Raw genomic sequence first — 22,705 nt, 5'->3', positions numbered from 1 at the left:
TTTTGTCCAAGTCTCTTCTAAAAGCAATCCTGTAGCATTCACACTGGTGCTCCTGAGATTTCCTGAGATAAGTTGGGCTTGGACAAGGCACCCAGCTGTAAGAAGCCTACCTAACAGAGCTGGGACTGGAGTTGGAAATAGACAGTCCTTTATTTAATAGCTGGTTCCTTATTTATACACAGTCACTATCATTTGGGGTATTTTCCTGACATTTGTGAAGGGCAGGGGTGGGGGAATCACTACCTGCAGGAGGGCACAGACTGTCTGGGAAAAGAAAAAAAACCCACACTTAACACCCAAAGTTGTAGCTTACATGCACAGCAATTTGCTATAGGCAACCTGGCACTGTGTAGAAGACACAAGATGGTTGGTTCCCTTTCTGGTTATAGTGGGGGGAAAAATAAAGATGCCACCAATAACCACTTGTTACATAAATACCAGCCTCTTACTGGAACAGGTTAATCTACCTGCAGCTTGATTTACTCACCATGCCAGGCCTGCTGCTCCTAGACGGTTCTGTAAGGGTTTCCACCTTCTGCGATGTTTCAGCTCACCAGTGGGTGTTTTACAGGAGCAGCCCAGCCTGGAGGAAAGCCTGTGCACAGGAGTATGTTTGCAGCCAGTCAAACATATCCCCAACACACACTTTGCATCTGCCTTTGATCACTTGGCAGTTGCTATTGCCATCCCGTTCTCAGCTCCCCTAGGGATGAAAAGCCTCACTGCCCCTTCTTACATTGTCCTGAATCTTTGTGCTTTTCTAGCCCTCCCTCTTCACCTCAGTGTCTGCAATGACTATGACCTTACGGGGTACTGGCATCTTTACAGAGCTAGGAACCAATTTCCCCATCAGAATAGTCATCAAACTACATCTGCTGTGAAATTAAGTAAGCTTAAAGTCCTTAAACATTACCCCCCCCCCCCAAAAAAAAAAGACCACTGTGATGTCTCATTTGCTTATCAAGGTACTCGCATACAGCTGAGATCTGATCTTGCAAGGTGGGACCTGAATGGGAATTAAAGGCAGTCAGACACAGCAGAAACAGTCCTTTAATAAATCGTGAGTAACCAGCTCCCTGTAAGTAGTGTCAGATCCTCGCTGCTGGATCAGTGCATGCTTGACAGGATTTTCAGAGCATAATAGACAAAGAAACACCACCAACATTTAATCAGTCGGGATATACAATTACAAGGCAACTTGAAGATCCTCGTTTGCCTCAATTTTCAAAACCAGGATCTACCCCCCCAAGTGAACTGCCAGCTCAGTTCACATAACAACTTTTCACTGCATCTCCCAGCTCTGTCTAGAACACTTTAGATTCTGATCAGTGTGCATTTAAAGCACGAAGAATAAAGACTCCAAACCAGAGCTACACGTTTGCGGTACCAAGTCGGGCAGCGTCCATGGTCTGCAGCAGGCGAGAATCATCAAAATGTACAGAAATGCCAGATGTCACAGGGTGAGACAGTATAGTAAAGCCTATAAATATTCAACATTATTTTTCCAGCATACATTTGTGATTCATAAAATGTGGAACTATAATGAATTTCAAATGCCACATAAATGTTCAAATACAAGATTTTCTCCGTGCTTTCATAATGCTTTAACAACGTATGTCTGGGTTGCATGAAGTTGGCATTTAACTTGCAAAGGTGTGACTAAACCCCAGTCTTTTAACCAAAATTACTGAATAAAAAGTAACAATTGCATTTTCAGATTTTTTCAAGTGAGAATTTATCTTCCTGTAGTGCACGCACAGGTGCTGTAAAAGGCTGCAGTATGTTAGAACTGTTCTAGCAAGGGCAAGAGTGGGGGTGACTTTTTCTCTGAACAATTTTCATAGAAAAAGCTTTTGAACAAGGAATCCCTCTGGGGTGATAAACTCCATCTGACAAGTGCCCATGTGAAGGAAGTGCCTGTTCCCCAGCATTTGAAATGTGGGAACATTCAGTAAGATATTTTTTTAAAAATATCAACCTTTTCACAGAGAGAGGCGAGGTTTGTTAGAAGGCAGACCTGGGCTCCTGCAGCATCACTCCTGGGGTCAGTGTAGCTCAAGAGCATCTTCCCAAACCTTTTCTGTGACTACACCATGTGCACAGGCCCACGCGGTTCCAACCCCTACCCCCAACTGACCAGTCACTGCCCTGCTCCAGCCACAGTTTGGAGGACAAACCCCCTTGTTATGACTAACTGAACCTCTCCTCCCTTTCCCAAATCACAACATTTGAATAACCATCTTAACCAAGACAGGAAAACATTTCAGGATAGACTAATTTAAGGGTTTAGTCCTAAAAGATACTGAACATCATAAATTCTCATTGTTTTCATGTGTAAACAGGTACTTTTAAGCCACCTCTCTCGTGTAATCTCTAGGTGCCATGAATTTATTTTAAAACAAACACATTGTGAAGTAGAAACTATTAACAAGGTTGAAGAAAACACTACTTTTTAAGATTAGATCTTAAGTTCAACCAGAACGAACAAAAACTTGAGCGGATATAATAACTCTCAAGTGTGTTTATATTTTATATATATATTATATATGTTACTTTTGTGTTTCTTCTTCTTGGAAATGCATCATATATTTTTGCAACAAGTTGTCCCAGGGACAGTACAGGTTCTTGAAAAGGCAAATACACAAACAGTATTTAGGACATCAAGAAATACAATCAGTCTTTGTAGTGCATTTAGAAAAAAAGCTCTTTGGAACATTAACTATAACATTGCAAAAGTATAGGATAATCACGAGTAGTGTTCTAATATTTGTTAATGAGAATTTTGATTTACAAATAGATTTCCTACACAGTGTGGTCATTTGATCTAAATTACACTGGTGAATTATTCATATTTTAGGTCTGCTACTAACTACTACAGTTGTAACTGAACACACCATGGATGGACAACAATGCGCAGCACTTGGAAAAGTACAGAAATGTGACTCAAACTTCAAAACCACAGAAAAATCTTTCAAAACAGGCTGGCAAAAACTTCATTATGTATTGAGCACTGAGCAGCGTTAAATCTGAGCATACAGTGGAAAAATCCATGCACAGAAGTACAAGAACCGTGTCAGCTAAGGGACTGAAAAGCACAGCCCAAGGAGGAGGTGTGAGATGGGCTGCCACGTTCAGAATTAAACCCGACAGGAACAGAGGTGTTAAGGAAACAAACCCAAATGATTACTTACAAAATGGTTGTGGGTTGTTTTTTTCCCCACGTATATATGTTTAATGAACATATAATCTCCACTCTTCATTTTTGCCAAAACAGAACAGAGGACAGTGCTTAAATCATTTTCTCCAAAATCTAGTTTGTTTATAAAATATGCAAGTGTTTCAATATTTTTCCTCAGCACTTTATCATCTCTCTCGTAGATAGGATAATATTAACCAAAAGCTCTACAAAGATAACAAATGTAGAGTCTGCCTTCACTGTCAGAAACACTTATGAAAAATATTGCCGAGAAGAAAATTTCAAGAGCACTTTAATATACAGAATGAGTGGCATAGATGTATGGGGCTTATTTTAAAGAGACAGCCTTTATTTAAAGTACTTTGTTTTGTAGATCTTATAAAGTAAACATTACAATACTTTTTCCACAAATATATTAAAATTGTTTAAATTTAAAAGGCAATTCCACTGACTGATAGATATTTTTAAAGAAAAAAAAAAATCTAACAGAAACAGGCAGCTCAACTAAAACTAGATTTTAAACATTCTGTTTTGTCATTCCATCTCCTTTAAAAAAAAAAAAAAAAAAACCCACAACATTTTTCACCTGGACTTCCTTCACAGCAATAAGGCAACTCCAGGAGATTTGAATGAGCTCCTTGGAGATTACAGATACTGTAACTGGCTGCTCCTCATGCTTTATAACACCCAAAGGTGCAACTATCCATTAATCACAAGCATATCTGTGCATTAAAATATAAAACTTAAATTACAGATTTTAAAAATATTACTAATAGACTTCCCTATCATAAAATGTTTTACATTTACAGTACTTGAACTATTTCAGTTCTGGGTTGATGAGGTTTAAGCAATTTACCACTGCAAGAGTTAGACTCCGGAGCTCACAAACAGCACAACCCAACCAGGGGCAGCAATAGTCGGTAGAGTCATAGTGCAAATCAAAATAAGGAGTGCAGAACTGCACTGGTTGTTTACATCTCTAAAATATAAATGAACAAGACGAGCTCTTATAATGTACATGCAATAAATTATAGTAAGCATATGACAATGGGGCTGGGGCATTCTACAATTTTAGCTGGTGTACCAGAGGTGAAGCCTGTGAAAGATAGGACTCGGTAAACAAAACATTTCAAAGCTCTGTTGTCATAGCACTTGAACTATGCTTTCACGCTTTGTACTTCTGCTTCCCCGTCTCGCTGATCACACAGATATGCTGAAACAAAATAAAATAAAAAGCTCCTGTTAGAAAAGTAATGTTGGAGACCTATGTTTTACATCCATAGTCAACAATGTGCTGCTGAAAAAAAAATACAAGCATGCTATACACATTTCAGTACAAAAGAATGTTGTGATACTGTTTATGCAGAAAAACTTAAGCCTTTTTTTGTCTAAAAATCTCAACATTACCTTCTTTCTCCTCCTGCTAATTGTCCCACCCAATGTGTGGTGAGACCCAGATGAAGAATTAATGACTTAGAATAAAAAGTGAACCCCTCTTAACTCCCGAGGTCTCTTCTCTAACTCTTACATAACTAAGCAAATGCACTTATTGGTTGTAGACATCTGGTAAGATAAGAAGCTTCACACAAACTTCACATTAGTTCACAGTTGACAGGAGATGTGTAGCCTCCATTCTGCATGCAGCAAAATAAATTTTAGTTTCGTAAGAGCTCCAAAACGCTGTCCTGCTGCTCTAGTGTTTGCTCTCATCGTTGCATCACCGACGGAACAGATTTGCACATGAGGCATGATTACAGAGGAGGGAGAGTGATGTGAGGAGACTTCCCTTCCTTCCTCCTCCCTAGTTTTAACGGACAAAAACATACGGGAAAAATTACTTACGTTCAAATCTCTAAAGTATTCATTGTAATCTAGGGCGTATCCCACAACAAATTTGTCTGGCACTTCAAATCCAACAACTGAAAAAGACCATAAGTCACCAGTATGTTAGAAAATAACTTCCTAGAGTTCACTAGACCTTTTTATAGAGGCAATCTGGAATTTTATAGATACGTAAGCATCCTAACTAATTTTATTTCTTCTACTCAAATACCCTCAGATTAATATTTGAGCTATTTTAAAATTTTAACTTACTTTGTGGATTTAATTTATCAACTGAAGCAAAATTAAATAGATGCATTTATTGGTTCCCACGCAGCAGCATGGTGCTAGCATGCAGTCTGCAAGAAATGAATGGAAGCACTTAAATCTACAGACAGGGTATTATTATCAGAACGTAAAATTCCTTGAAAATTTCCTGCAACTTTGTAAATACACACAAAAAGAGCCAATACTCCCCAGCACTTCCTAGATGCTCGACATGCCAGTGCAGAAGCAGTGGAACTGGTGAGCACAGCACAAGTCACCCTCACAGTATCACTCAAAAGGCAGCACTGCTGGGAGCTGGGCCCATGTGTTGGGCAGGGCTGCAGGAAGGTACCCAAAGGCATAACGAGCAGGCAGGTTCAGTCGTCAGCTCCTGCAAAACTATGGATCTGCAAGTCCAGTAGGACTTTCTGTGAAGAGCTGGGAGAGTGAGCACAGAATAACGTGAGTATCAGAACCACAGTTATTGCAGGGAAACCAATCCTTCACCTTTGAGTAACTGCCTAGATGGACTCCACTCTTGCGACTGGCAGGCAATGACCTGAGACGTCAGAATATACTATGACTGCTGAAGCACATCTTAGATGCTGATACCATGGTATAGAGAATAGTGAAGAGCAAAGAGGACTTTGTTCTTTATGGAGTCACTTGCAGGTTTCAGAAAGAGGATTGGGGTTTTTTTGGTGTGTTTGGTTGTGGTTTTTTCCTCCCAGAGAAGCTGCCTAGAAAGAGGACATCAGCTATTCCACAGCTCTAGCAGGACAGTTCGTGGGTGGGCAGGCAGTATCAGTCCAACCTGTCTACACACACTATAAAATGACCAAAAAATATTAAAGGATTTAAAATATAAGATTTCCAAATGGCTTTCTCCCCTCATGCTAAAATGAAAGACCCCTGAGCACAGGACGGCTGCATGGTCTTTCTTTCCCTGGCTACAGTGAGGGTCTGTAAGGAAAACAGAGAGAAAAATTGCACAATTCAAAGAAAAGGCTGTGTGCACTTTTGGAAAAATTAAGGCAATGTTTAGCATCTACCTGGCCTCACAACACAAGGATAAAACGGAGGCCCAGCCATTAGTGCCTTGATGTCTCTTCTTTCAGAGCTCACGTGTCCTGCACTGAACAGGTTTTCTCTGTGGACAGATGGCAAAACAAGTCATCTGCTGCAAGATGCTCGAAAGGCAGACCATTAACCCAGCTAATCCTATAATAAGATCTCAGGAATGAGGGGCATCTTTGACTGAGGGGCACACCTCAATTAAGCTTTAAGGCATTGAAAAACTTCAGTTCCAGAATATTGTACAACCTTGGAAAGGAGGAGGAAGAGGATGTGATTCTGCTGTTAAATTCACTCCACTTCCATAGTGAAAGTATACTGTCCAGATTAACAGGAATTTAGTGTCCAGAACAGGGTTAAAACACACAGCCCTTCCCAAGGCAGGAGGAGCTGTCACTCTGGTACCACTGTTGGGTGTGAAAGCTATTCCTTTCTTTATGGTTTCGGGACAGACAGGAGAAGACAGGAAGGGAGTAATTCAGATGCCTAGACATAACCAGTTTGGGGCCAATTTAGGCATCTTATCACTCTAAACTTTTATCTGAACTGCTACCCGTGGGGTCCTCCTAACAGCAGGACATCCAAACAGCAGGAGGTGGCCAGGTTTAGGCACCCAAATCAATCCCAAAAGCGTCAAAGGTGAATCCAGCAGATTCTGCTGACCAAAGCATTTGACTACATGCAAGCTGGGAGAATTTGCACATGAAAAGGGTGTAACCTGGACCAAAATATCAAAGATTCCTTTTCACGTAGTAAAATGTTACAAAAAGTTAAAAGAAAAAAGGATCAGACCAAATCCAGATTAACTCTGTCAAAATACATTCCAAATGTTTAAATTCCCTAAATAAGAGCAAAATCTATCAAGACTCTTCAGTGAAAACTTATTTGGAACATCCTTGGACTTTGACCAAGGGATACACAATACATTGACATACTTTTAAAAATTAATAATGGTTGTCAAAAAGTCACTTACAGTCTGGCCGATATCCCACACTTCGAGGAGTTCTTTTTACCAACAAACTGTCAAATAAAATGAGTGTAAAACTGAAACATGGAAAAAGCATTGCGTACAAATATATGAGACTGCTTTGATGACAAACAAACTGAATTTGGCCTAAACGTGCATAACTGAAAGCTTAATTACTCATAATTTAAATTATTACTTTATTTGCAGGTGCAGCTTATCATAACGACAAAATCAAAACTTTCTAGAATCATGACTGGTTCAAAGCCTAAAGGGCAACTAACAGGTCTGCAAGAAAGAGGCTAGGAAATACTGATCTGGATGGGTTTTTATTGTGAAAAGTTAATGGGGTTTTATGCGTGTTAGGAACTTCAAGTGCAATTTAGCTTATAGGTAAAGAGGCGACAACTTGGGATCTGGCCAGACCACCCGAGCTCTTTTCAAAAGCATTAGTATTATGAAGCAAAAGTTCAGCTGCTTAAATGCAACCTCAATTGCACTTGTGCAACATGTCCTCAACTGTTTTTCACTGGCAGTACTCATTACCCCTGTAAAGAAAATGTAATTGGTTCTGATCGGGTGATACAAACCAGCTCCACTTTTCCAGAATTAATAGTCAGAGGTGTGAAAAAGCATGGAGATACAGAGTTGAGGGTATTGTTGTAGAGAGAAATGCCCTGCTAGTTTGATTCTCTCATTATTCATTTGAGCACTTCTACCTCTTAGAAGACAACACCACAGGGCTGACATTTGTCTGTCTTTGAGATACAGAGGCTTTGGGAGGAAAAGAAAAGGTGGTCGATGGCTGAATGTAAAGACAGAGGTCAGCAAAACTCTGTGCATTAAACATAGACCTCCTTCCCTCCTGGACCACCCCGAAGGTGGGGCTTCATTTGTCAGTCACAGTTTCAATTTTAGACAGTTTCTGAAACTTCTAGTTGTGAGATTTAATTTTTGAGAATGGGTATAGGATTTGATCAAAGAAACCCCAAAATTGTATTAGCATTAATTCACATCTCCCTGCTACAACTGCTTAATTGCCAGAAAGAACTTTTTTTTTTTTTTTTTTTTAAATTTTTAAAGAGAAAAGGCAATTGAAGTAACTAAGAACATTACACTTAAGACTGTCTAGAATGATCATGTTTACCTGCTCAGGTCTTTGGCAGACCCAAATTAGTGCAATGGGTTTAAACAATAAGAAACTGGACTTTGCTCATACTATGTGATATTCATGATGGACGCTGCAGCGTTAGGGCACTATTCAGTGACAAATGTTTAAAAGTTGGCACACTTAATCTGGCCAGGGAGAAATTCTAAACCACCTCACCTTCAGCAGGTCACCTCCAGATTATCAGCAAGAAGAGCTGTTCTTGTATGTCTAACAACTGCTTTGACATTGTTATGGCAACACAACTGATTAGATATTACACACAGCTCTGCTTTATCTCTAATCCCCAGCAATCATTATACTTTTATTGTAAAATACACAACCACAGCATAGCAGCGTAAAAGAAGCAATTTAAAAATAAGTAGGAAGAATGTTGATATCAGTTAATAATATAATATTATCCTCAACATTTCTTGTTATTTGTAAGCGATTTAATTATAAAATGTTTTGAAACTAATTGATTAAAGATGTAACTAAGTAGAAAAGCCTGGAAGAGCATATGGCTGGGTGACTCTCACAGAATGACCTCTAAAGCTCAGCCGCACTATGCACACTACACAAACAATAATGTTAGTGGGCAAACTAATTTAATTCTACAATTAAAGAAGGCAAACTAAAAAAAGGTCTCCGCTGCAGAAGTACACCACTGCAGTATACTGAAGTTGCAGAGAGCGCAAGCAGAAACGTGTTTGGATAGATACTACATGTACGTAAGTGACAACCACTGACTTTTTTTTATCCCCATCCCTAGTAAAAGTCTACATTTATGAACTGAATTTGTGTTGAAAATACTTCCACCAACTTGAGGGGGTATTTTTTTAAGCCTCAAAGACTTCAATTCTTCCATATACTTCTCAACCTATCTTGGACTTCAGTGGTAAAACCCCACAAACTTTACCATAACATGATAAGGCAAGACATGTACAAGCTATCCCCTTCTGAAGCACTGAAATTCTTCCAGCAGTAAGACTGGAAAGAACAGAGTGTTTCTGCCAGCCTTAACGAACCGATGTTCTCATAACAAGCAAAAGTGGTTTTGGAGTTTAAACAAATACTAAACTCCAACAGATCACATCGTATGTGACTCCAGCAGAAATGCTCCCTCCCATTTCTCTTCCATCAAAATGTATTCTATACTTGTGGTTTTTTGGTTTGTTTGGGGTTTTTTTTGGGTGTTGTTTTTTTTTTTTTTTTTTTTACACTGTGTGTCCCTCTTAAATTGAAATACAGAACAAATAACCATCATTAAAAATTTACCTGGCTACTTTCACCATCTTTGGATTGTACTGCTTAAGTAGAGACAGCAATGTTTTCATTGTTTTACCAGTATCAATTATATCCTAAAAATAAAAATCTCAAGTAAGAAAATTAAACATGTTAGAGTAGCACTTCTACCACAGAAATTGCTCATCTGCAATAGCATGAAAATATGCCAAAATACTGTTCATAATCAAATATAGTTGACATGTAACACCGTGTGCTTACAGAAAGCGATCACACACATTAACAATAGTTCTTAATTGTTGTGGGTAACTATGACTTTGAAATCAGCTACTGAACTATGACCCTCCTGGCTCCTTTTGGAGATTTTATGGCTTGTGCTCCTTGCAGCTATTTGACAAACAATGTTTAATTTGAATATGATAAGAGTAACATTAGTCTTGCTGTTGAGCTCAGTTACAGAGACAGATGTATACAACAGAAAGAAAAGCAAGAAGGGAAAATAGGCAGAACAGCCCATTACTGCAATTAAAGAAAAAGGAGTGTAATTTACATTACAGATCCAAGAAATAGCCAAGGAAATTGGAGTGCAAATATCTGGGTGAAGTTCTAAAGTCAATATTCAAACACACTAAAACGAATTTTGACACATAATTTTAGTCCCATCCACTGCACATATAAGCAGAAAAAAAGAATATATGGCTTACAACTGAACATCACAAGTGGACTCCACATTTGGCCTGAAATAATCACACGATCTTTAGAGGAACAGTCCTTACCCTGGCCTGAAATCAAATCTATTTGAAGTGAAGGAGGTAGATTAACACAGAAGCAGCAATGTCCTGGTTTCAGCTTATTTTCCCATGACTCCCAATTAAAATAAAAATCAAACAAAAAACTCAAGAGAGCACCCGTCAGCTATACTGTCTTTAACACTTAATGCTTTTAATCATGATTATAAACTCAAGAGAAGTTAAAGACATACAGATACATAAATAAAAGTTGGCTAATAAACACAAGTAGCTACCTCTGTACTCTAAAATTAAGATAGACCCTATTACTGATTTTGTATTGTCTGATTATCTGTTTATTGGAAATGAATCTCCTTTTTTTTTTTTTTTTTTTGCACATTAAAGGGATGATGTATAGAAAAGCCTAGTGCTCTGGTGCACAAGATATTAAACCTACAATAAATGTGCATTTTTATTGTTTGACATTTAAAATGGTGATCGGTAAAAGGGTTCATATTTGGCAGTGTATAAGACAAGTCACTGGACAGATGATTCACTGAACAAATGAGAAACTAACCTAGTTAGCTGTCTGGGACTTTAAAGACATACATTCATCTGAAATGGAGCAGATACATAATTAAATGCATCTGCCTATCTGAAGCAAAATATACTTCAAAGGACACCACTGGTCACACAGATGACTGCTATATACATATTATTTTGGTAGGAGTTTTGGAACTGAATGTGCTTCCTGTGGAATAATATAACCTCTCAAATTAAATTAAAAAAAAAACATACATAAAACCCACATTTTATGACAGAGGAAACATCTTTCCCTCTGGCTGCTGAAACAGTTGCCATAGTTGTTTCTTTGCTTACAAACAAAGCCATTTCCATTATTCGGAGCCTTAAGACATTTGTAGCTTGCACGTCCATTTTTCCTGTCTACTGCTGCTGCTTCCCTATCCTGAAACTGGCAATCTTACTCAGGAACATCCTTTGTCAAAGCGATACTTACTGAACATAAGCAACACTGTCCATCAAGAAAGAGGTCTGAAAGCAAGAACTAAGCAACAGTACCTACTAGGAAATCAAACTGAGGTGTACTGTACCTGGTATCATCCAAAGAACCACGACAAGACAGAGGAATGGAAATTTAGCAATTGCAAAATGCCGATTAGGAATTAGCATTCTCTATGTCACTATTCTCTAAACAAATTATACACAGGGACATTGGACTTAGATCTGGTTTTCATATACTTTAGGATATTCCTACTAGGAACCTATTTCTACCCCTGCAGTTTAATTTTCTAGCTTGCTGTTACAAGCCCAGAAAAATAACATGCTTAATATCACTTTGTTCAGACTTTTTTAAAATTAAAAAAAAAAAAAAAAAAAAAGACATTTTAGAATTGACAGAATCCCAGAAAACTCAAAGTAAATGCAAACAATTTGACATGGATATTTTCCTTGTTAAATTTGTTGGTTGAATGCAATTTGAGAATTCAAAACACAGGCAATTTCAAATTCAGAGCCCACTTGCAAAATTCAGGCCTGGAATCAGAAGCTGGAAGCCTTGCAACCAGAAACTATAGGTTTTCTGGCTTAAGAACAACTTCTATCAAAACTCTTTTACCAGTCACACATTAGAACTTCAAAGTGAAATGTAATACTTACTTCTACAATCAAAACATTCTGGTGGGAATAAAAAGACAAAAGAAAAAAAAAGAAAAATCCGTTAGTATCTAGAGAATATGCCATTTCTTAGATATATTAATATCTATAATTTATTAATTTTCATTGCAGTTAAGTATTTGTACCACCATTTATGTACGTTTATACATGTAACAGCGAATTCTATGTAGTTAACATTTCTGATGCTCTAATAACAATTAGCTGGCAATGAGATTCTCCTCAATGTCTCATGCTGAGTACAAAGTGGTCTTTAAATAATTTAGACTTTGAGAATTCTAGATATATGCAAAAGAGATCAAAACAGAGTCTACACAATTCATATTCTTCTAAAGCAAAGAGTGTCATGCTATAGACACGGACGATCCTGTCATACCTACATCATTTATATTGAACTGTGACATACATGCCTTACAGATCAAAAACGTGTAAGGAGAAGGGGAAAGCAACGTGTTCTGACAGAGCAGGAGGCACTGATGCTTAACCCCAGACATCTGTCTCAGTGATCTCCGTAGAGTCACTGGAGAAAAGCAGATTCCCAATTTACATTCTCCCACTTCCTTCTCTCAGCACTGCCTGTAACGGGAACCCCCATTCCTAACCTGGGCTGCACATGACACATCCTGACAGCATCAATTCCCATCACTACTTCAGTCAAACACCAATACGGCAAATAAATAATGCCGCTCTCTTTTAAAGGCAGTTTGCAAACAACAACTCACACAAGATTATTCTTCTCAGGCACTGGAGAAAAACATACCTCCTAAAACTCTGATACTGAAGACGGTGAATAGGGGTTTTTTTTTTGTTAAGTTCAGACTAAACTGGCAGCTTGGGTGGGGCTTGTCCACTCTCCTAGTATACAGTGGCAAATATTTAAGTGAAACTCTTCTGTTTTCATTTTTTTAAACTCTATAATCTTCACACACTAAAAGAGCAGCCTTAAACCCATGCAGGTATGCGGATTCTTTAGTGGTTTTGTTTGTTTGTTTTTAAACATACAATGAGCCATACCTTTCCAGTCAAGGTTGAGAGGTCATCTCCACCAATGACTTTTATATCTCCAGTTGACTGATCATTCTAAGAAAGAGGAGGGGAAATATTAGCATCACCAGAATTAAAATAATTTTTTCTTCCAGTAAATATCATAACTGCAAAGTACATAACCAGTGAATGTTAATGCTTTCAGAAACACAGCACCACCAGTGTCTATTAACTAAGAAATTACAAGCGATCAAAGATGGCATTTCAGATTAAAGATTGTTTGACAAGAGATCTGCATAAATGCAGGCACCAGCTCTCATCTGTGACCATTATATATACATACATATCTAAAAAGATGTGATTTGCTATGCATTCCCTACAGATAAAGACAAAAAGCACTTCAGTTTCCAAGCTGTATGGTGCTATATAGCTGGTAATTTACATTTTAAACTTTAATGCTTTATCAAGCCTTATTCTTCCAATAAAAATAAGCAATCATAACAATAACAAGAATAGTTAGCAAAAAAGGCAGATTAATATTTAGAAATATGTGCTACAAAAATAGCCAGAAAAGCTTGTTTGCCTAGTTTACAATAAATATTGGTAACAAAACAAATTACTTCTTGTAGTAATTGAACAGCAACATAGGTACACTATAAGTACAACACAACATTTTGCTTCGGTAAAACTAAACTTTGATACAAATGTAAATGAACTGTTATATACGGAAGTTAAAAACAGCTGCTAGGAGTGCTTCACAGATCTGTGCAGTTTATTTATTCAACTGACTTTAAACCTTGACAGTGGCTCACAGTTCATATTAGATGTGATATGCTCATTATTGTACTACTTACAGATGATATTATCCTACAATTTAATCATTTCAGTCGAAGGTTAATGTTGCTTATCAAACTTTATTCTCATAGCTCCTTAACGCATACCTTCCTTTGAGAAAAATGATACTATTTTGCTGCTGCACCTTGAAGCCCAAGCGTGGTGCACAACTACACATCATGCAGCAAGGCAGCAGTTCCTTCCCAAAACCCAGGCATGACAGATGCAATAAAGAGGCGACCGCAAGGGAACAGAGAGACAACCACATACAGGTATTCGTGCTATATGAATTGTAGGCAAAAGCTAAAAATGTTATCACAGAAAATGGGAAACAAATTAGAGAGGCACACACCAAGTACACAATAAGTAACGCTGGGATGATAGTAAAGAGAGAACATATTAAAATCCTCTGGACAGAGGTGTCAGCCATCTAGGATAAAGAAGTGTTCACAGCTCTAGGCATGTAAAAGCAGATGATAAGACTAACAGATAATTTCCTTTTAAGATTCCTATGAAAAAAAACCCAAATAAATTATTAGAAAAAGTATCTTTTCAGTTTTGCCCCATGTGTTTTAAAGAAAACATTAGTTTGAGTTACACCACTCTGAGATTACACTGAAGTTCCATGTTTTATTACTATAAGGAACACTCATTTTTGATAGTCAACTGTTTAAGTGCTTCCTTAACAGTTCAAACGACTAAACCGAACAGCATCAGTGTCACTGTGTCAAAAAAGTCCAAAAACATAATGTCCAAAATGATTGCCGCTTGACCCAGTAGATATACACTCGGCTGAATGCCTGAGATACTGGCTAGATCAACCACAAAAATGTGATCCAGTTAAGCACTGTATTCATAAAGCTAAAGGACATTTCCTGTGTTCACCCTATCTTAAAATTATCTCAAATGACAGCTTCTTTAAGCTTTTCCTTGTTTATGTTACAGGACTCTCTCTTATCTATTCCTACACTAATAGAGATTTCATTCTCCTTCCATGGAAGGATGTAAAAAAAAAAAATCATTCCTTGCAAAACAACAACGGAGAAAGACATTACAGGTATTTGGTTCCATTAAAATTACATCATAGATGACAGTCTTGTACTCAGTATATGCGTAAGATCAGGTTCCTGATGATCTGAGCGGCTACAAAGCAACATGCTATACTCAAACAAGAACACCACAAAACTGTAGGTTACTGTAAACCTTTGGATTAAGCATATTAAAGTATGATGATCATCAGAGAAAAAAACAATCTAACCTACAGAAATTTTCCTGCTCCTTCCCACCAAAACCATACAAGTTGCTACACTCTTTAACACAAAATGTAAACCTTCATTGGCATATAAACCTGCATTCCTATGCAGCTATTGAGTTCCTGAGCAATTAAAGGATAAAAACAGTTAAAGAATTTCCGACACTGGCTGTAACCAGATTTCCATTGGAAAGAACTTTGTTTAATAATTAAGCAATGTTTTAATTATCTTCAGGAGCATTATTTCTGATTTCAGTACTGGTAAGACTTTAATGCTTTGTGGTTTAACACATAAGAGTTTTACTGTTTAGATCTGTTTTCACTGCCTCCCCATTGTCACTGCTGGAAAACAGTAATGCTTTACAAGATCGTAACTCCTGACTCAAGTGACTCCAAGATCACCTTTTAAAAAGGCATTTTAAGTTCCTTACAGTACTTGCTATAAGACTTGGTTAGCCGAGATCTTTCAGAATATACTACCACGACCAGCCCAACCAGAGTTTACCAGGTACTCCACTGAAAATCCCTACTTTCCCAAGTGACAGTGCAACACATCCATCGTCTTTTGGCTGCCCTTCATGACTACATAAGCAACGTTTGCTCATTTCCAAGCTTAAATGCAAGAGACTGGTGAAGAGACATTCTTCTTGTAGCACAAACAAAATAAACTGTTTGTCAAGAATACTGAGATCTGGGTCTGTTCACAAACACTATCTTACCATTTCTTAACAGCTTGCCAGATCATTAAAATTCATCTATACGGACTCGGAAAGCTGGAGTTATGAGCAAAGTTTAATCACAGCTTGATCATGTCAATATTCTTGGAGAATTATTTTTGGGTGCAGAACAGTATGAACTTCGCATTGCAACACAAAAAAACCCCATATGCTTGTAAATATTAAATGATCAGTTTGAAACAAGAATAGAACCTTAATTACATGAATTTCAGAACCATTGCACAAGTTCAGCTGCTTTGTTTATACGACCAGGGTATTTTTAACATCTTTTATCCCGTCTGTAAAGGCAGGCAGCATGATCTAGTAATCGCATCCAAAGGCAGCGACAAGAGAGCTAGCTCCACTTTCAACTGTCCATTACAGGTTGTGACACTTTTCACATCACTAAACGCAGATCCCTCCACCTAATAAAGCACAGACAAAAATTACAGAGCAGATTTAGCATTCTGACACTATTACTGATGGAAGACCTAGACAATCTGTTACATACACGTCCATGTTAGGACAACCTTATCCAGTCTATCAAGTTATGCAGTCTAAAGGACATAAGTCTGGATATTAATAACCATGTAAGAGAGTCCACAGAAATTAAATGCTCGTAAATACTGTAGTGGAGGCATCAGGTAACAGGAGCTCCTCACTCATCTAGGACAAGGAAACATTCTTTTATGGAATTGGCTGACAAAACAAAAAACTCTGAAGCCAACACCTCAAGGAAAACATTCTGCTTAGACAGCTTTCTGTATAAATTTCTCTGCTTTTCTCTTCATCTACTCATTTTTTACTACAAAAACAGGATTTTAAATTCCATAAACTTATTTTGCTGCTCACTCCCCTATTAGTATCAAGGCATTACAGTTCTGGGGAGTAATAAACAAAAGCAGCTGTAGTAAAGAAATGAGCCAAAGCATGCCTAACACACCAGCATGAGCAAAGAAAACATGCATATAAGGCAGACTTGATTTTTAACAGAGGGTTTTTTTCAGGTGTTTCAAACCCTTTCTCCAATAGTTTTTTCCAAGTTAGTCAGAAAGCGAAGACAGTGAAAGGGTGTAGTCTATATTTTTTTTTTAAACAAGTCAAGTAAGTTATTGGAAGTGATTCTTGAAGAAAGCAGAAGATACATAATTTCCTCACCAAAAAAAGGTGGTAGTCATAATTTCCTATTCTTTAACATATTATCCTGTAATAGAGACATTCAGTTTTCTGTTGTGGCTTTTACAGGCAGACTATATGGGTGTGTGGTTGCTTAGTGGTTAGGCAGACCAATGGCAGGAGCCTCAATCTTTTGGGGTGAGCAGAAGGAAAAGGTGTCAAACAGCTCTCACCCACTGATTTAAACACAGTGCATAAGCACAGAGAGTGCCTTGTGAGATACAACCGAAGGCTGGCATGAACCCTTCTGCCCAGCCTTGCCTTCTTGTTAAAGAGCACAGCTAAATTACTGCCTCCTGTTCAGCAAACGTGAAGGTGGTTTCCAGGTAACCCCTGGACAGCCAGCCGTGTGTATGCCTCGGGCAGCCAGGGCTGCTCACCCTGCAAATGGACTTGACCAAAGCCTCACGTGGCTCTGGGCTTCACCATGAAACATAACAGATCGCTCAACAGCAATCGTGAATTTCTGAAGTTCTTCGACAGCCCAAACTTAAGTCTGCAAATAACTCCATCTCTGGTTTCACAGTTTAATGAAACGAAGGATGAGGTTGAGTTTCCAATTTAGTAATGTCTATTTTTTTCTACTGGAATAGGCACTCGTCTACAACTGTGACACATAGCCTACACGTAGTCTATACTGCTGACTTGAATGCAAAGTTGCTGAGACAGAACTAACAGCATAACCTTACGAAACAGTTTATTCAAACACTCTAAACTGAAACAAAAAAATGTAATTATTTCCATGCTACAGATGGTCTTACAGAATAAATCATAAATACCATCCTGAAAACACGAGACTAGGCTGTCGGTAAGTCAGGAAGCATACAGTACTAACATACCTCTGCTTCTTCCTTTGACCTGCACAACATAACCTTGTGCTTCCTTCTATAAAACTTACATGTTACCTCATGTTACAGAATGTTCAACTTTGCTATAAAGTTAAATCCCAGTGTTCAGAATGAAAAGATATTATTTTCCAAAAATGTAAACCCAAGAGTCAAACCATGCCTAGTCTCAAAAAGTTAGTGCCACATTCAGTGGCCACTAACCATAAATCTAGGTTTATGAATCTAATATTTCCTCAAGGCCAAATATAACTAATTTTGCTTACTGTTTGCTTGAGCCAAATCAAAGATGAGATAGGGAACTCTGGTATAACCGTTTTTACAGCTTTCAAGTCTTCCTGTCCAATGAATAATGTCTGAGCCACATAAAAATTCTTAGAATTAGATTTTTGTAACCAAAGTTCCAGGAGAATCCTCTGCGTCATTCTAGAACCACAGCTTTAGAGATGGGGCACTGGGCAGAGAGGAAATTGTTTAACAAGTAAAGGACATGGAAAGGGTGTCTCTGCTCTGCATTAGGCTTTTACTGGGCTGCGGAGATACCAAGGTCTAAAGCAAAATAGATTATATAATAAGGTAGAGAAAGAGTAAATTAGCTTGCGACTCTTAATTCCCTTAATTATTTGTTTAATATTGGCACATTGTGGCAGTAACAATACTAAACCACCTCTGTTAATAATTTGAAGTCAGTCAAATTTATATAAAGATTACACAGTACGGCAGAGATACTTACACAATAACTCTTCAACCTAATGAAGTCGACAGTCATGGGGATTGACTTGTCACTGTTTCTGTTCAGTGCTTTGATGTAGTCTAATAAATCAGCAAAAAATTTATAGCCACCCTTGAGTACACAGAGTGCTACAATGTGATGTCCTCCCATGCCCTTCATAATTTCTCGTGCCAGTCTCTCCGTCCTATACAAAACCAAGAAAGAGTTAGCTGTCATAACACATTTCATTTGCTTACTATAGCAGCAGTGTTTTATACTGCTAACAGTGACAAACACATGCATCAAACTTGGAAACACATTTTGCTCAGAAATATTTGCCTACCACTTCAGTCACTTTTACACGTTATTGGTCAACAAAGTTTTGCTTTTCAAGGTTAATCTAACAGTAGCACTGCCAAACGCCTTTGTTTTCCTACGTCACACTCAGCCAAAGCAAATCTTAACACCCTGAAGCTGTTTCACTGCCAGATATGCAACATGAAGGTGTTTTCTCCTTCTAAAGATAGGTTCAGCTTCCATGCAAAGAGCAATGTAAGCTAACACAACCAAAACGGCAGTAGCCCTCACTGAAGAGCAAGAAAATTTTCAAATTGTAAACTAAAGAGCTAGTTTATTTGCCAAGCTAGAATGCCAGAAATTTGTCCTAACTGCAAAATACAATGCCAATGAAGCAGAGCAAGAGAACACTGCATCGTTTTGCTGCAATCATTGTTTCTAAATTTATCTTGTAATTTATTTTAGAAAGCATGGTATATATTTATTGTGTGCCAGCTGACAGCAGGTTTCTCAGAGAAAGCCTACCATTATAAACTTTACGTCAGTTACTTAATGACATGTACTTTGTCCAATTTTTTCCTCTATATGGACTTCCAGTGGTAAAAACCAAGTTTTTTCAATATTAGAAAAAAAAACATTTGATGGGAATGTTTATTATATTTAATCAAACAGGACCAAACCACACAAAATCTAGATGCATTCCTATTCACAAGACCTCCAGGAAGATCCACCCAGCATCACTGTTAATTGGTTGTGTATCTCCAACAACTGCTTCAGTGAATTTGTTGTTCATTCTCTTAAGAGGAATTAGCAACTATCAAACACAAAGTAAAATAAAAATGCCTTGTAGGTTTATGGACCCATTTCTGATCACATGAGATAGAACTTCCACAGCACATCACAGATTTCAGCAACCACAGAAGTGACAGATTGGTATTTGCAGAGGCCAATGCCTTTCCCAGAAGGTAGGAGAAAGTTGGGTGTTACTTATCTATCATCTGAACATGAGAAATTCTAAGATGATATCATTAATAATTTACTTTCATTAATATCCTAAGAAAATTCAAGAGACTGTAATTGTTTTCAGACTGAACTGGCACAACAAATAACATCTTCTAATTAGGTTTAAGAAGGTAAAACATCAAAGAAACACTGGAAAGTCGTAGATTGCTACATACCACAAAATTTTGCTTGAGAATTATGACAAATTTCCAAGCAATAGCATAACTGCAAACGTACAAACTCTTAGAAGCCAAACAAGAAAGAGTTAATCAGCACTTATACTTCTTAGTCTCTAATTAAATGTAATTTATTTAGACAGTCACCAGTCAGCAAAACTATCACTGGAAGATTGTTTATTCCAGCATCATGGAATCAGCTGGAGCAGTGTACTGTCTGAAGTCAAACAAACCTGTCCATGATGAGCCCATGAGGAATATAGACTTTTTCCAAATCATCTGCATAATGTTTAGGTATGCAGAACAAGTCCAGGTCGTAACCTTGTTCATCATCGCCAATCTGAAAAGGAAATAAGGTGAGATTTCTACAAAGCCTTATAGAAAGTCTGTGGTGAGAAACTGCAAGTCCTCTGCTTTATTCGGTAAACTATCAAACCCATTACGCTCATCAGGATCACGTTACTTTCCCTCTCTATAAAAACATCAGTCACACTGAACACAGCGTAAAGTGTAATCTAACAGAACCTACAGTTCACAAGTTGCTTGAAATACCGCATGAGCTGTTGTGCAATACAATGTGGCAAAGAAATTAAGTCCTAACAACATTCTCCTACATCGGAGAGCAGGGAAATGAAGCTACTACACCTCAATGAATCTCTTCATTTCATTAAGAAAATAATCGAGGAGCTTTTTAACGCCTTTGATTTTCCTAGTGTAATGCAAAACCTGCATTTACAATTAAGCAAGCAGAGGTTTTGACATGGACATCTTCCAAACCTCCACAACAGCAAATCACAACGAAACACACGAGCCAGTTTTCAGGACAAGACAAGACAGCTACATGAGCATGACAAGTTGTGCTGCTGTGAAGCAAGCCTCCTCGGACCACCATCTGCAAACTGTGGAGGTTCAAGACCTTTCAAAATCTGAAATGAAGCCCTACTTCAGCAACCAGTTCCACACGGGCAAATTCCCTGTATGAAACAGCCTGCAGTATTAGCAAGTGTGTATTAATTAGGACAAGGGATTAGCAAATATATATAATTATACCAAACGCTGCTGAGGTTCAGAGCATATTGTCACAACAGCATCAAGAACAGCCTTCCTTGAACCTCAACTCTGCTGCAACCTGAAAACGACAGTGTGTTTTTTAATTACTTCACTCTCTGGTTATGCAGCTGAACGTTAGTACGTGTAAAACGAAGTTAAGAATTTCACGAGGGAAAACTGAAGATTACTGACAGTTCACCAGGCAGGCATTTTAAGTACCCATTTTGGCTACCCCTGCCCTTGCTGGACACAATCTTATTTTTGTGCCCAAGGAAGCACTTACCTGGCTTGTGATCAGCCAACTGTTTACCTGGTTTTTTGTTGTGTAACCCCTAATGAGTATTTCACATGGGGAATTTCACGAGTATTTCAGCCTCCCATCCAAAACCAGACCCTGTATGGGCTACCCACACACCCGCCTCAGACGTCGCGTCCCAGCAACCTGGAGCGGGCTGTTATGTTAAGCGGTAAGGCAGGTCCCTCCCAAAGCACATGGTATTTTCCTGTGGTTCAGAACAATCGTTATATCTAGCGTGTCTACCAAACCTTCCCTTCTGCATTTGGTAGGGAACGGGCCCTTCCTACAGATTTTATCAGGTTTTTTATTGACTGCAGGGATTTACAGCCACAACCTGCGGCCGGCACAGTCCTCAGCCGTTAAGACACCACATGTATTTCACGAGCACCGGGCACCGGCTTTAAAAAAATAATGAATATATAAGAGCCTTAGGAGATACGGCAGTGATGCAAAAAAATATCCCCCTGAATGCTCCTCCTCAAAAAACACATCCTAACTTAAACATTTAAGCGACTTACACCGCACTCCCGGCTCTCACTAACAAACCGGTGCCTCCCCAGCACGCTACGAAAAGCAACAGGAATAGGAAGTTGTGCCGCGCCGGGCTCGTGTCTGGTGGGAAGTTGTTTCACCTTCATTTCTGAGGCGGTAACTCCGGCTCTCCCCGCCGTCCTCCGCGTTTAAATCCTCCCGAGACGCCACCCGTGACCGGGAACCCACCCCCGCGCTGCCCGGCGGCGGGAGGGGGCCCGGCGGCCCCGGCTCCGCTCGGGGGAAGGGAAAGCGCCTCGGCCGGGGGGCCCGGGAGGGAGCCCCGGGCCCGGCGCCGGGAGGGCCGGGGCTCCCCTCAAGGTGACTGCGCGGGGCGGCGGCTCCCGCCGCTGAGGGACACCCTCCCCCCGCCCCGCTCCCTCACAGATCACCGCATTTCTGGGGACCCCCCCCACTTCCCTCAGCCGGCGGCGGCGAGGCGGGAAACACCCCCTCAGCCGCCCGGCAGCCCCCCGGCCCGGCGCGGCGGCAGCGGGCGAGGCTTCCCCGCGGCGCGGGGGGGGGCGGGGAGGCCGCGGCGGCGCCGGGGGCCGCACTCACCACGATGCAGGGGCTGGGGGTCGCCATGGAGCGGGGCGGCCCGCCGGCGGCGGCGGCTGCGGGCGGCGAGGAGGAGCAGCGGCGGCGGCGGCGGGCGGCGAGGAGCGGGGAGGCGCCGCGCCCCGCAGCGGCCCCGG

At 39.4% G+C, this 22,705-nt stretch overlaps 1 protein-coding gene across 2 annotated transcripts; it reads right to left on the bottom strand.

Moving 5' to 3' along the window:
* Nucleotides 1-1,033: 1,033 nt before the first annotated feature.
* On the bottom strand, nucleotides 1,034-22,693 carry HPRT1 (hypoxanthine phosphoribosyltransferase 1). Of its 2 annotated transcripts, none has more exons than XM_074834703.1 (9): nucleotides 22,569-22,693; nucleotides 20,362-20,468; nucleotides 18,675-18,858; nucleotides 13,149-13,214; nucleotides 12,120-12,137; nucleotides 9,748-9,830; nucleotides 7,332-7,378; nucleotides 5,039-5,115; nucleotides 1,034-4,409 (listed from the first exon to the last, which is right to left on the bottom strand). In XM_074834703.1, the coding sequence occupies exons 1-9, from the start codon at nucleotides 22,593-22,595 to the stop codon at nucleotides 4,362-4,364; spliced, it is 657 nt and encodes a 218-aa protein (XP_074690804.1). In that variant the 5' UTR covers nucleotides 22,596-22,693; the 3' UTR covers nucleotides 1,034-4,361. The 2 variants fall into 2 exon arrangements, with proteins under 2 accessions (XP_074690804.1, XP_074690805.1); XM_074834704.1 differs by lacking the exon at nucleotides 22,569-22,693 and adding an exon at nucleotides 22,109-22,129.
* Nucleotides 22,694-22,705: the final 12 nt, after the last annotated feature.

This window comes from Strix aluco, chromosome 10, assembly GCF_031877795.1.
Source record: "Strix aluco isolate bStrAlu1 chromosome 10, bStrAlu1.hap1, whole genome shotgun sequence".
Taxonomy (NCBI): domain Eukaryota; kingdom Metazoa; phylum Chordata; class Aves; order Strigiformes; family Strigidae; genus Strix; species Strix aluco.
Note: the sequence above shows the minus strand (reverse complement) of the source record. Positions and strands in the feature narration are given on the sequence as shown.

What these genes read in the sequence shown, in the direction of transcription:
- HPRT1 (XM_074834703.1), bottom strand. Translation starts at nt 22,595, where the DNA reads ATGGCGACCCCCAGCCCCTGCATCGTG. An exon ending in CATGGGCTCATCATGGACAG is followed by an intron (nt 18,859 to 20,361) that starts GTTTGTTTGACT and finishes GGTTTTGTATAG; the next exon opens with GACGGAGAGACTGGCACGAG. An exon ending in AATACTTTAGAGATTTGAAC is followed by an intron (nt 4,410 to 5,038) that starts GTAAGTAATTTT and finishes ATTTTGTTTCAG; the next exon opens with CATATCTGTGTGATCAGCGA.